We start from the raw sequence: 12,070 nt of genomic DNA, 5'->3' as shown, positions 1-12,070 counted from the left end.
TATTTTGAATACCCTATCAAATCATCTGCTTTAAATATTTATGCTGGGAAATTATCAACTTTGTCAGGGGCGGAAACTACGTTCAATTTTCACGATATCAAATGCAAGATAGTTGCAGTACAAACCAGGACACCCGATCTTTATGTTTTTATTCCTTTAATTCATACATTGAAATAATAAATTCACATAGTTTATTGTTATACAACAAAACAATGAATTCAAACAGATTCGAACTTGTGCTGTGTACTTTTTCGCAATCCCTTCGAATAAGCTCGTTTTGTTGCATTTTTGAGCTTTTTCATAAAAAAACGAGCCAAAACTTTATCGGTGACCACAGCCTCTTCTGTGCTGCCATGAAGTCTAAATAATTCAAGAATATTTTTATGTGTCATCATAGGAACTTTTTCTTTTCCCTTACCTATGCCGGTCCAACTACAGAGGGTCAAAAATTTTTTTGAAAAAATTAGATCCAAAATTTCTATCATCCTATTTTCGGGGGTGATTTCCCATATGTTATGTTCTAACCATGACGAAACTTCATTGAAATAATCTGGTTGGGCCAAGTTTGATTCTAAAATTGACAGCTCTTCTATGCTACTGACCACTTGAAATCCTATGTCATTTCTCTTGCGACGCATGGATACCGGAATAACTGTTTTATCTAGAAGAATATCCAATTTCGCCAAAACTGTAGACATTGCTCTTTCTAATTTTTCCAATCGTTCGTCAATACTAGGAGAAAGTTCAGGTGTGGTAATCACTGTTTTGTCTGCAAGAATATTTAATTTTGATAATACAATAAACAAAGTATTTTCTAATCTATCCAAGCGATCATTCGTACTGAGATTTGCAGGTTCCGAATCGTGTAGTTTAAGTTGGTCAACTTCACTGCTAGTTTCATCCTTTTCCAAATATTCCTCTTCCTCAAATTCTATTGAATTGTCTTCATTCAAGCATTCTATGGCCTCGTTACTCTCTTCTTTTGGCTGTTCCTCAACTAACATTTGTTGAAATCTGTTGTCTGGTTTGAAAGCATGTTGCTTCGTCTTTCTAGGTTTGCATAACTTTTCTTCGTGCACAACACTACAATCCGTTGATGAAACCAAACACATATCCTGTATAATGCGATTAGCTTGTGCGATTGTTTCCAGTCCTGTACGTTTTATCTTGCACATTATTCTCTCCCATGAATTAGAAGGCATGCTTGAATCATCTAGTAAAAGCGCGTTTAAACTATCGGCTCGCCGGACGTTTGGCCACATAAGGTAATTTATCCCTTTGCTTGTTCCTTGAATCCATGTTTCAGGGACGGCCAACAGCTCCTTGTGGCCTCTACCATCTACAGTTTCAACGATGTTAAAAGGCATTTTCCAGACTATATTTATGATGATGGAAATAGATACGTATGCCTGGAAAAGTCATCAATTGGAATTAGATATGCAACAAAATACAAAAAAAATCTTTCGTTCAACCTCACCGTAGATTTTCTGCTGCCTTTCTGCCCTGTGTGTTCTGCCTGAATGGTACGGGTTGTCGTTTGGAAATACATTGTTGGTTTTGTTCCAGGAATTTCTGAGACTCAGCGAATATCTGCAGTTTGTCTATGTGGTTGCAATGTTGTGATGATTTCGGATGGGTGAATTTATTTTTATAGCTATTTGATGTTACATCGAGACATCAGGGCAAATAGCTAACATAGGAAAGGGAAATGACATAGACACGGAGGTCGACTGTTCAAAACTCACTAATAAAGACAAATAACACTAAATTCTAACTATAACTATAACACACACATCAAACTAACTTAACACATTAAGCATATACAGCACATACATACAATGAATATCAGAAGAAAGCTCACATCAACCCAACACACCAACACATTCACACAATCCATGCCTGACAAGTGTGATAGCGCGCCTTTTTTTTTGAGGTTATGTAGTCTTACTTGACAACAAAACGCTAAGGCAAATTTTCTTGCAAATCCATGACACGAAGCTGCTTAACAGCTTTTTGAAAGTCCTGTCTGGAACTTTGATGCTGTTTATCTACTGCAAAAGGCGAATTAGAGCAGCGATCTTTAGCGTGCCAAAATGAGCTGCTTAAGCAATTCTGGCTATTTGGGTAACCAATTTCGCATATATTACACGAAAAATGTTCTCAAATGTGTTTTTTAACCTCCTGTTAGGATTCTACATTGTTGAATTTCTCAAAAATTACCTTTTTCATGCATTTTTGAGAACCCAAATAGCCTGCTCGTACTCCATAGCTGATTTGGGGCTGTTTAACGAAAAATCGTTCTGATGTCGTACTTTGTGGCTGATTAAAAGATAGACGGTACTTTGCGGAACTATGGAGCTTTTTAACAGGCACATGGTACTCTTTAGAACTTTGCAGCTGATTAGCACTATGTGTAGGGTTCACGATGGAACTTGAAAGCTTGTTAAGAAAGCGTACCGAACTTGGTGGAACTTTATAGCTTTTTAATGCATGACATCGGTACAAAGTGGCTCTTGTCAAATTGTCAAAGTCTCACGCCGTCAATCATCTCATTGCTGCTGCACAAGTTAGATTAGTTAATTGAAGGAGGAATATTGGGTGAAGTGATTGTGATTGTTCAGTAAATTGTGTAACATTTCGTATAATTCATGAATATTAAGGATTTAAAAATATACACATGAACACAAACAAAACAAATCCAGTTGTTTATTTCATCGATGACGCTTGCTTGAAAATAAAACACAAAGAAAAATATTCCCCAGCACCGTAGCATAAGAAAGCTGCTTAAGCGCTGTTTGAAAGACCCATCCAGAACTTTGATGCTGTTTAACTACTGCAAAAGGCGAATTCGAGCAGCGATCTTTAGTGCAAAAATGAGCTGCTTAAGCAATTCTGGCTATTTGGGAAGTGTCCGTCTCACCCGCAGTGTCCGTCTTTACCTACCTTCCCCTATGTATGGGTAAATACATTAAAAACTCTTTTCTTTTTTTTATTTGAAAAATTTAGTTTTATTGTGTTCAATCCTGTACTGGTATTCGATCGAAAATTGATATAACTACATATACGCTGAACAACTTGCTCAATGAACAACGGCCACGCTGAACAACTTGCTCAATCCTACTTATAGTTCGGTCATGCCTATGGGTCCACTACTGCATATTTCAATTTAACCGTTAAGTGCTTTTGATCTGGATTGTTCATTCATGAAATCCAAACAAAATCACCGAAAACATATCAGATAAAATATCTCTTATTTTGTGGATGATATAGATAGTAAAACAAATCCTTTAAAGTAATTGGTGGATGAAATTAAATAGTATCCACAGATTATTATTCAGGTAGATCTGTCACACCGAGTGTTATAAACGCGACGCTCTTAGGCTGTCATGCAGGGACCTGCAGAAATCAATTGCTGCTAGTCAATAATCCATTACTCGTAATCAAAAATAGATTATGATAGTCAAATACCTATTGCGACGATACAAAAAAAATATATACCACTAGTCTAAATTCAATTAAAATACCCTTTAACTATTTCTTTCGCGATGCCGGCTACTGCTTCCACACGACCATCTTTTGTACCGCGACATAATTTTGCGAGCTCTTTATTCTAAAAAAAAACCTTCTCAATTTTAGAACAAAATCAGGGGCAACCGAGTTTAAAGCGGCTTTGTGAGTTTTTCACAGACGAAATAACCCAGCTTAGCCATAATTTCGTGCTAAAACACAGACAGTTCCATCTATCATGGAAAGCGTCGCCAAACATTGTCGCAGAAGATTTTTTGGGTCGTCTAGACATGATAATGTGGTATTACATGATAATTATTTACATCTAGCAAGAGGATGCACCCGCGTTTGGATGCGATGATGAATTATCATCACTTTGATTTGATTGACTTTCATATCGGTTCTGCAAGGTAGATAATGCGGATAGCAGTCGATTGTTTGCCGCATCTAAGGCTGCAATTTGTTTTCCTTGAGCTTCAATTACACGTTGTTTGTGTGACAAAACTAAAGACATTTTGTATTGCTCTTGTCGCAGTTCTTCCTCCATAGTCAGCAATCTGAAATAAAAAAAATATATTCGTTAGATGTTTGGCTCTTTTAACATGTTGAGTGCACTAATGTTTCATTTTGAATGTCTTAAGTCTTTTTAGGCCGTTCACAAACATAAAGGAAGCGTGGTAGGCCCAAATTGAGATGAAAGGATGGCGTGGAAGCGTCCGCCATTACGGCCGGGATAACGGCTTGGCAGACGAAGAAGCAAGTCCGTGAGTGACTTCGGACACTCATTAGACAGGCTAAGACCGGAAAGCGGTTGTAGCGCCGGATAAGTAAGTAAGTATATAGTAAGGTTTTGTTTGATCACATATTATTTTAGCAAATTTAGAACAAGATTTTTTTTAATGTACAGTTTTGTTACCCATTTTTTAATAATATTGCCTTACACTGGTATTGTATTTCCTTCTTTTTTGCCCCAGACTCTCCAGTTAGCGTACCAAGGCGTTTTGAGCGTACTAGTTACAGTTCGGGTCTAGAGCTCTGAGTGAATAGACGTGTTTAGAGAGAGAAAGTGATCAAAAGTACAAGTCCAATACATCCGTCATGGCGTCAGGAAGAGCTTCGCTTAGAGTGGACTTCTCGAAGATGGCTGTGAAACCAACGTTAAAGGAAGTAATGGACTTCATCACTTCAAAACTGTGCAAGAACAGGTGAGTCATATTCAGCTATGAACAACATCCACATGCGCCTATATCGACGTAAAAGACCAGAGCTTGGCTCTGAAGATTGTGGAAGAACACGATGATAAGCATGCCCTTTTTTGTCAAGGCACACAAATATTCATTCCCATTACTATTTATATTTTATTTATTTTCTTTCAATTTGTTTTATTTATTTTATTTCATTCAAACTGCACGACATCTCTCCCCGGATTGCGGTTGAAGAAATTAAATACCGCTTTGAACGCTATGGGAAAGTGCTCCATATCTCTAAGGATATTGGAAAGAAGAAAAACGAGATTTTGGTCTACCAAACGGATATCGCTTTGTGAGAATTGTGATAGCAAAACCTATCCCTTCTTATATATAAATACAAGGTGAATCCACGCTGGCCATACACAGAGGTCAAAAACCCACATGATGATGTTGGCAACACGTACACCACAGTATAATGTGCAACTTAAATCTCCGGCTAATAAGTCAAAGAAACGACATTAACGATCGGCTAACCAATACTTACGCAGCAGCGACAGCCGTTAAGGTCTTATTAGACGGAGGAAAATACTGTCATTTCTCGATTGGCATTTATCGGTCAAACTTGGACATTGGCACAAAAATACCTCTCGTACGTGTAATAAGGCAAGAGAATTGTTCTGTCACCTTTCACATTTATTATTTAATTTATTGATTTTCTTGGCTTTATCCGAAAGAATCATTCGTTGTTTCTCATTTTTGTTGTTTGTATTCATCATTATAAAGAAATCCAATACGGTCTACCGACATTGACAGTAAAAATCTACTCTCGAGCAAATCGGAATTGAGCATGCCGAATTCCGATTTTCCGACTGGCATCTATCTGTCAAACCCTGTTTGAATGATAGATTCCAAAATCGAATGACAGTATTTTCCTCTGCCTAATAAGGCCTTTAGGGGACTGATAGGGGACTGATACACTTGTGACACGTTCCCTACACAACAAAACTTATTCCATACAAAACGGGCAAAATTTGGTTCCAATTCTGTTCCCACCTTGTGAGGCAGAAAAGATCCACGCAAATAATGAGACCCCAAATTTTGAGTGATTCAGGCCGAGGGGTATGAGGAAGCTTGAGGAAGCAAGGAGAAACGCGCTGCGATGAGAGTTCGCATTCTATTTTACACGCGCGCTTCACTAACATCAATGCAAATACCGTGCTTTGACGAGCCGTCTGTGAATGTGTGTGTCTTCTTTCAGCGAACTCAACAACTTGGAGCTGCTCGTCACATCGTGTTGTCTCGCTTACACTACAGCATCGAATGATCGCTCCGTATGTCCCCCCTCCTACGCGTACAAAACCACCAGTACAGCGCGACGCTTTGCCGGAGATGGTTGTGCGCGTTTTGTTTTAAGTCCCGCGCGCAGTGTTTGTACGCTGATGCGCATTTCGTTCAAAGTCTTGTGCGCTGGTGTGTTTTGGTGAAGTGTGAAGTGACCAAACAATGAGCACAGACGCACATGTAGTGCGTGGATTTACAGGTAAGATTTTGCTGAACAGAGGCAACGGAGATTGTCGACAAGTTTCCCGCAGCCTGGCTCGACCCGGTACTTTACAGTATGACGCCATTCGTGAAGGATTCTAAATGTGTTGTGAAAGTGTACTTTATGTTTCAATAAAGTGTTTAATGAACTAAAAAATGACCGTGTTTGTGTTTGTTGTTTGAACGAAGAAAACGAGAAACGAAAGAAACAAATATCTTTGGATGTGTTGGTAGCATGACTGGAAAGAACACGAACACTTTGAGAACTGCAGAGCGCACCGTGCGTTCCGGGTGGGGAGGGGGAGGGCTCGCGCGAGGGTGTAACTCATTCCTCCAAGAGTAACTACTAACGGGGACGGTACTTAAATCACTCAAAAAATACACTCATTTTGCCGGACGGCAACGTAACCACGCAAACAATGAGACCCCAAATTTTGAGTGATTCAGGCCGAGGGGTATGAGAAAGCTTGAGGAAGCAAGGAGAAACGCGCTGCGATGAGAGTTCGCATTCTGTTTTACACGCGCACTTCACTAACACCTATACAAATACCTTGCTTTGACGAGCCGTCTGTGAATGTGTATGTGTCTTTCAGCGAGCTCAACAACTTGGAGCTGCTCGTCACATCGTGTTGTCTCGCTTACACTACAGCATCTAACCATCGCTCCGTATGTCCCCCCTCCTACGCATACAAAACCACCAGTACAGCGCGACGCTTTGTCGGAGATGGTTGTGCGCGTTTTGTTCTAAGTCCCGCGCACAGTGTTTGTGCGTTGGTGCGCATTTCGTTCAAAGTCTTGTGCGCCGGTGTGTTATGGTGAAGTGTGAAGTGAACAAACAATGAGCACAGACGCACATGCAGTGCGTGGATCGACAGGTAAGAATTTGCTGAACAGAGGCAACGCAGATTGTCGACAAGTTTCCCGCAGCCTGGCTCGACCCGGTACTTTACAGTACGACGCCATTCGTAAGTATGAAGGATTCTAAATGTGTTGTGAAAGTGTAATTTATGTTTCAATAAAGTGTTAAATGAAATAAAAAATGACCGTGTTTGTGTTTGTTGTTAGAATAAGTGCGTATTTGCGATCGTGGCAATGCATGAAAGAAAACGAGAAACGAAAGAAACAAATATCTTTGGATGTGTTGGTAGCATGGCTCGAAAGAACACAAACACTTTGAGAACTGCAGAGCGCACTGTGCGTTACGGGTGGGGAGGGGGAGGGCTTGCGCGAGGGTGTAACTCATTCCTCTAAGAGTAACTGCTAACGGGGGACGGCACTCAAATCACTCAAAAAATACACTCATTTTGCCGGACGGGAAGCGTGAGTGAGTTGTCGCGTGTATAGTATGTGTGTGTGTTGTACACTCTCGAGCACTAATTTTTTTTGCTCTTCCCTGGAACCCACATATTCTACATTTTTCTGACTCTAAGCAACCAAAGTAGAACGGGAAGTAGAAGGCTACTTCATATTCTATTTTTCTTACTACTTCGCAGCGTTTTGAACCGCTTGGGTTGTTGGGGCCTGATGCAACAACGTATCTTTTTGGCGTAGTTATACGATTCACGGAAAATAACTTTGGATGCTCAGCAGACATCCAAGAAATATTCCATCACATCAAGATCATAAAGGAAGATCAGTGTGCACAAAAGTTCTTGTTTAGAGACACATCCTCAGACCCTCCTCAAGTGTACAAAATGGAGAAAAATTTAGACGCGGCCTTTGATAAAACTAATATCACTGATCCTAAGCTCTTCCAAATTAAAACAATGCCTAACATTCATTATAACACACTCAGCAAATTAGATAATACTATAACAAAGCAGCCGTAAGAATTCAGGTCCCACCGTTCATATAAAACAAATGTGACACACTTCTTGAAAACACCCGAAAGACGCATATTAAGCAAATCAGGAGTTACTGCAGGCAAACTAGGTGAACCGAGAACGCATAGCAACTTATTGCTAAAAGTGCAGTGTAGGCAAAGATCGACGAACGCACCCGGTCTTTAGCTAGAACAGTTTATACTTTCCAGAGCCTTCGTAAAAATTTTACAAGCGCAGTATAGGCACATAATGACAGACAACTCACTCCAATACAATGTTTAACTTGCACCTCATATCAATTAACTTTAATTAAGACAAAAACACATTCCCTAACCAAATGTACGAAAATTATTGAGTATAAATAAAACCAATTCCGACCGTGGCAGGTCAGATTCGTTCGGACTGTCAAGATAGGACGTTACGCTGCCTAAAAACTTAGCCTTCCAACTTATTTCAAGAGTTTAGTTATGTCCCCCTTCCCATGGTAAGGCTTCTAAACTCCAACGTTTCCAGTAAGGGAAATCCTTTCTGGGTTTCTATGATCGCCTGGACGATCAAGTGTCGAAAAGTCCGCTCGAACGAAGTTTTATTCCACCTAGGCTCATATTGGTAAAAACTGACCTACCGCGACGGTACTCGAGGTACAGTTGTACGATCATCGCATTACAAATGGTAAAAAGATCGAGTGAAGTTTTTGGAATATTAAAGGACTTCATGTTTGGAAGAGGTAGTTTTGATGAACAATAAGCATTGTTTAGGGTATATCGAATTCTTTAAAACCAATCAGCACCACGAAGAATTAGCACAAAAGATTGATGACAATATTAAACAAATTCATGCAGGAATAAGTGTCATAAGAAGGCAATTTAGCCCAAGCAAAATGAACGTCTTATATAAATTTACATCAAAAACAATAGCAACAGCAAACATGTTAACCCAAGGTATAATAAACAAATATCTAGAAATGAAGGTCAAGCCACACAATCCAGACGACGAAGAAAAAATCATCAGTAGAATTATGTCAAATCTTCCTGCAGGCTACATCGTATTAGGAGACTCCGCAATTAAAACAAAGAAAATCACGGAAGGAGAAATAACGATGTTAGTACAATACTATAGCATTGGCTGATAAATATGAGATGTTTCACGTCATTCCGATTCCAAACGTGAAAAAGAACACAATTTATAACGTTTACACAAAGGTTGATAGCAATCAATAAACATAGCTTTTTACAACCAAGGGAAAGGGGTTGAAAATTAATAGTATTCATAGTATTTCTTCAGTCATGTTCATTCAAAAAAGGTTAGATTGCGTAGCGTTGACATTTTATCAATCTCAAGTGAATAAGTCATGTCAAACAAACACGTTCAAGAAACCCTACACAGAATTTTAAGAACTAGGCAAGCCTAACAATATTTTATATTATACTTCAGAACCAAGCAAAATATTCATAGCAGCATACAAACAACGCAAGGGAAAATCAACCCGACGTTCGAAATTAAGGCCTAGGTCTTTCGTACATTTTTTAAGCCAACAATTGAAGTTTCGCCTCTGAGCGTTGAACAATCAAATAATAACAACGGCGCGAGTAAAACAGGCGACGTTTTACTTATAGGCTTAGCGATAGCAATAATCAGCAATTTTGTACTGATCAGCGTAATCGTATTTGTGTCAATACGAAAACGTAAAACCGTTACGATTCCAAGACCGCCACCGATAGATGCTTCAACAGCACAAACCACAAAGTTGTAACACCTTAGCGGGGATGTCACTGGCGGTTAAAATTTATGAAGATTACTACTAGGTCAAAACAATCGATCGATCGATCGAACGAACGCAATGGTTTGGCTGCGCTGACAAACTATAACAAACAATGCTGCAATCACGTGTCTGATCAATGGCCGATCGGCATGTTGGCGACGCAGCGTTTTTAGAAAATAAGAACAAAAAATGTAAATGTTTTGGAATTAATTGAGTATAAATGGGGAGCAATTACGGTAAATAAACACAGTGTTCAAATTAAGCCTTTCATCGCAGGCACTCCGAGGTAAGCTTCGCGTGTGACATAACCAAATCTGCAATCCACGACATAATAAAATGGTATAAAAACGAGGGTAGAATATCTAATAAAAAGCCTACCAACGAATAAAAACGCAAAATTCATAATAGAGATAAACGATTCTAGCGAATCCCTTCCTGACCTCTGTTCATTTAAAAAGTCACATTAGAGATACTCGAGGCGTTGATTCTTCAACAGTAAGGCTTTTCCAAAGGAAACATAATTTGTTCGGTAGAGTGGCAATTAAAAAAAAACAGTTATGGGGCCCTTTCCGTTTTAAGTTCGTAGGCTGAAATTTCAGCCTGTCAGCTGTTGTCATTGTATAGCAGTTTTCGAGCAGCTATCTAACTGGGTACAATATACAGGTTGGCTTATCCCAATGTGTATGAATTTAAAAGGCTGATTTCTATCGCTTCTGTTACTGAATTAAAATTTTAAAAGTGTTTTGTGTATTCGTCAAGCCTCCAGAAAGCTTGTTGAACAAAAATTTTAACCCATCTTGTCAAAAAGTGATATTTAAATTTGGTTATAAAAACATGCTATGAGACCACATGGGCTACATACACTTTGATTCTGGATTCCTTCACCAGATCTCTTTAATGCATCTTGGGATAAATGTAAACACCACCTTTTTTGCCATTTTTCGAGCAGGTATTCGAATCTAATTCTAGATTTTAGGCTAGAATAATCTAGACTGAAAATTACAGGCTAGTTTTATGTGTGGTTTTTTTTATAAAGTGTTTACATGATTTTAGACTCCAACTGTCAAACTCCATACAAAAAACAGACTAGAATCGTAAAGGGCCCCTATATCGGAAAAGAATAGAGTGCTCCGGCTCGAATTCGCTGAAAAATATATCGATAAATATATAGAATTTTGGTCTGAGGTAATCACGTTTGACTTATTGCAACCATACGTTTTTATTTTTTTATTTTGTATGTTATTATTGTCTTTGATAGACTGATTTTAGTGTAGTTCGTGAACAGAACCTTTTCAGATCTAATGACCACAGCTATGTGTGAAGAAATCCTGGTGAAGAGATTAATGGAAAATTCACCATAAAAACCGTTAAACACGGTGCAGGTTACATCATGCTATGGGGTTGTATGACTGCAAAAGGTGTTGGCAAAATGCATGTAATACGTGGAATTATGGATGCTACGTATTACATTGATATTCTGAAGGCAATTATTCAACCAAGTGTTGAACAATTGGGCATAGCCAGTGATTATGCGTTCTACCAGGGCAATGATCCGATGGACAAGGATTGGATGACAAAGATGTGGTTGTTATATAATTGCTCATTAGTACTAGCTACTCCTTCAGACCTCAATATAATTGGGCATATTAACTGAAAAAAAACAAAACGGAAGCCTTCCAATTTTTAAAAAGTCGGAAGAAATAATGAACGAAGAATGGCATAAAATTGATCCAAACTTTTATTTGAAATTGTCCCAAAGCATGCCAACAAAATTGCAGGCTATCATAAATGCCAACAAAATTTTACAAAACACTTTTATAACATTTCTTTCATACATTTTCAACGTGTCCGACTTTGAATGCCCATGATATGACGACTTTTTTGGTTTACTCCCCATTTTTATGAAAGACAAAAGAATTTTTGATGCTCTTTTGCTTTTGGCCGTACAGAAGGAAAGTAGAAGAAACCCACTGCACAGTTTTCATGACTTATAATAATTCTAAGAATCTGATAATTGTATCGTAAAGTAGTAAGAGCAGCCAAAACCGAAGTACCCGATTTAAAATACCCAGCACTGTATGTGTGTGAGATCCGAAAACTTGAGACAAATTTCGGCACATTCAAACATTTTCTTTTATCGCCACTATGTACCGTGCTACATGAAACTTAGAAGGTCTTTGAAGCATCAAATATGTTCAAATTAAAAATATATATTTGATTAGTGTTAGACGTTCTCCTACGCTTGT

The 12,070-nt window shown here is 38.7% G+C and overlaps 2 protein-coding genes across 12 annotated transcripts in view; both read right to left on the bottom strand.

The window, feature by feature from the left end:
• Positions 1-118: 118 nt before the first annotated feature.
• LOC121594322 lies at positions 119-2,282 on the bottom strand. 3 transcript variants are annotated; one of them, XM_041917449.1, is made up of 3 exons: positions 1,478-2,282; positions 842-1,409; positions 119-769 (listed from the first exon to the last, which is right to left on the bottom strand). In XM_041917449.1, exons 1-3 carry the CDS (start codon positions 1,547-1,549, stop codon positions 219-221), a joined length of 1,191 nt encoding a protein of 396 aa, XP_041773383.1. In that variant the 5' UTR covers positions 1,550-2,282; the 3' UTR covers positions 119-218. The 3 variants fall into 3 exon arrangements, with proteins under 3 accessions (XP_041773383.1, XP_041773382.1, XP_041773384.1); XM_041917450.1 differs by having other exon boundaries at positions 218-360; positions 419-1,409; positions 1,478-2,277; XM_041917448.1 differs by having other exon boundaries at positions 119-1,409; positions 1,478-2,279.
• Positions 2,283-2,988: 706 nt separating this feature from the next.
• The window catches only part of LOC121591377 (ras GTPase-activating protein raskol), a 39,625-nt gene continuing 30,543 nt past the window's right edge, over positions 2,989-12,070 (bottom strand). For 7 of the 9 annotated variants that reach the window (XM_041911785.1, XM_041911788.1, XM_041911790.1 and 4 more), the window contains one exon: positions 2,990-4,064. In XM_041911785.1, coding sequence (XP_041767719.1) covers positions 3,833-4,064 — 232 coding nt within the window. In that variant the 3' untranslated portion in view covers positions 2,990-3,832. Of the gene's footprint in view, positions 4,065-12,070 lie in introns of all 9 variants that reach the window. The other 2 variants (XM_041911784.1, XM_041911791.1) reach the window with 2 other exon arrangements.

This window comes from Anopheles merus, chromosome 2L (genome assembly GCF_017562075.2).
Source record: "Anopheles merus strain MAF chromosome 2L, AmerM5.1, whole genome shotgun sequence".
In the NCBI taxonomy this organism is placed as follows: Eukaryota; Metazoa; Arthropoda; class Insecta; order Diptera; family Culicidae; genus Anopheles; species Anopheles merus.
This window is presented reverse-complemented; position numbering and strand designations above follow the sequence as displayed.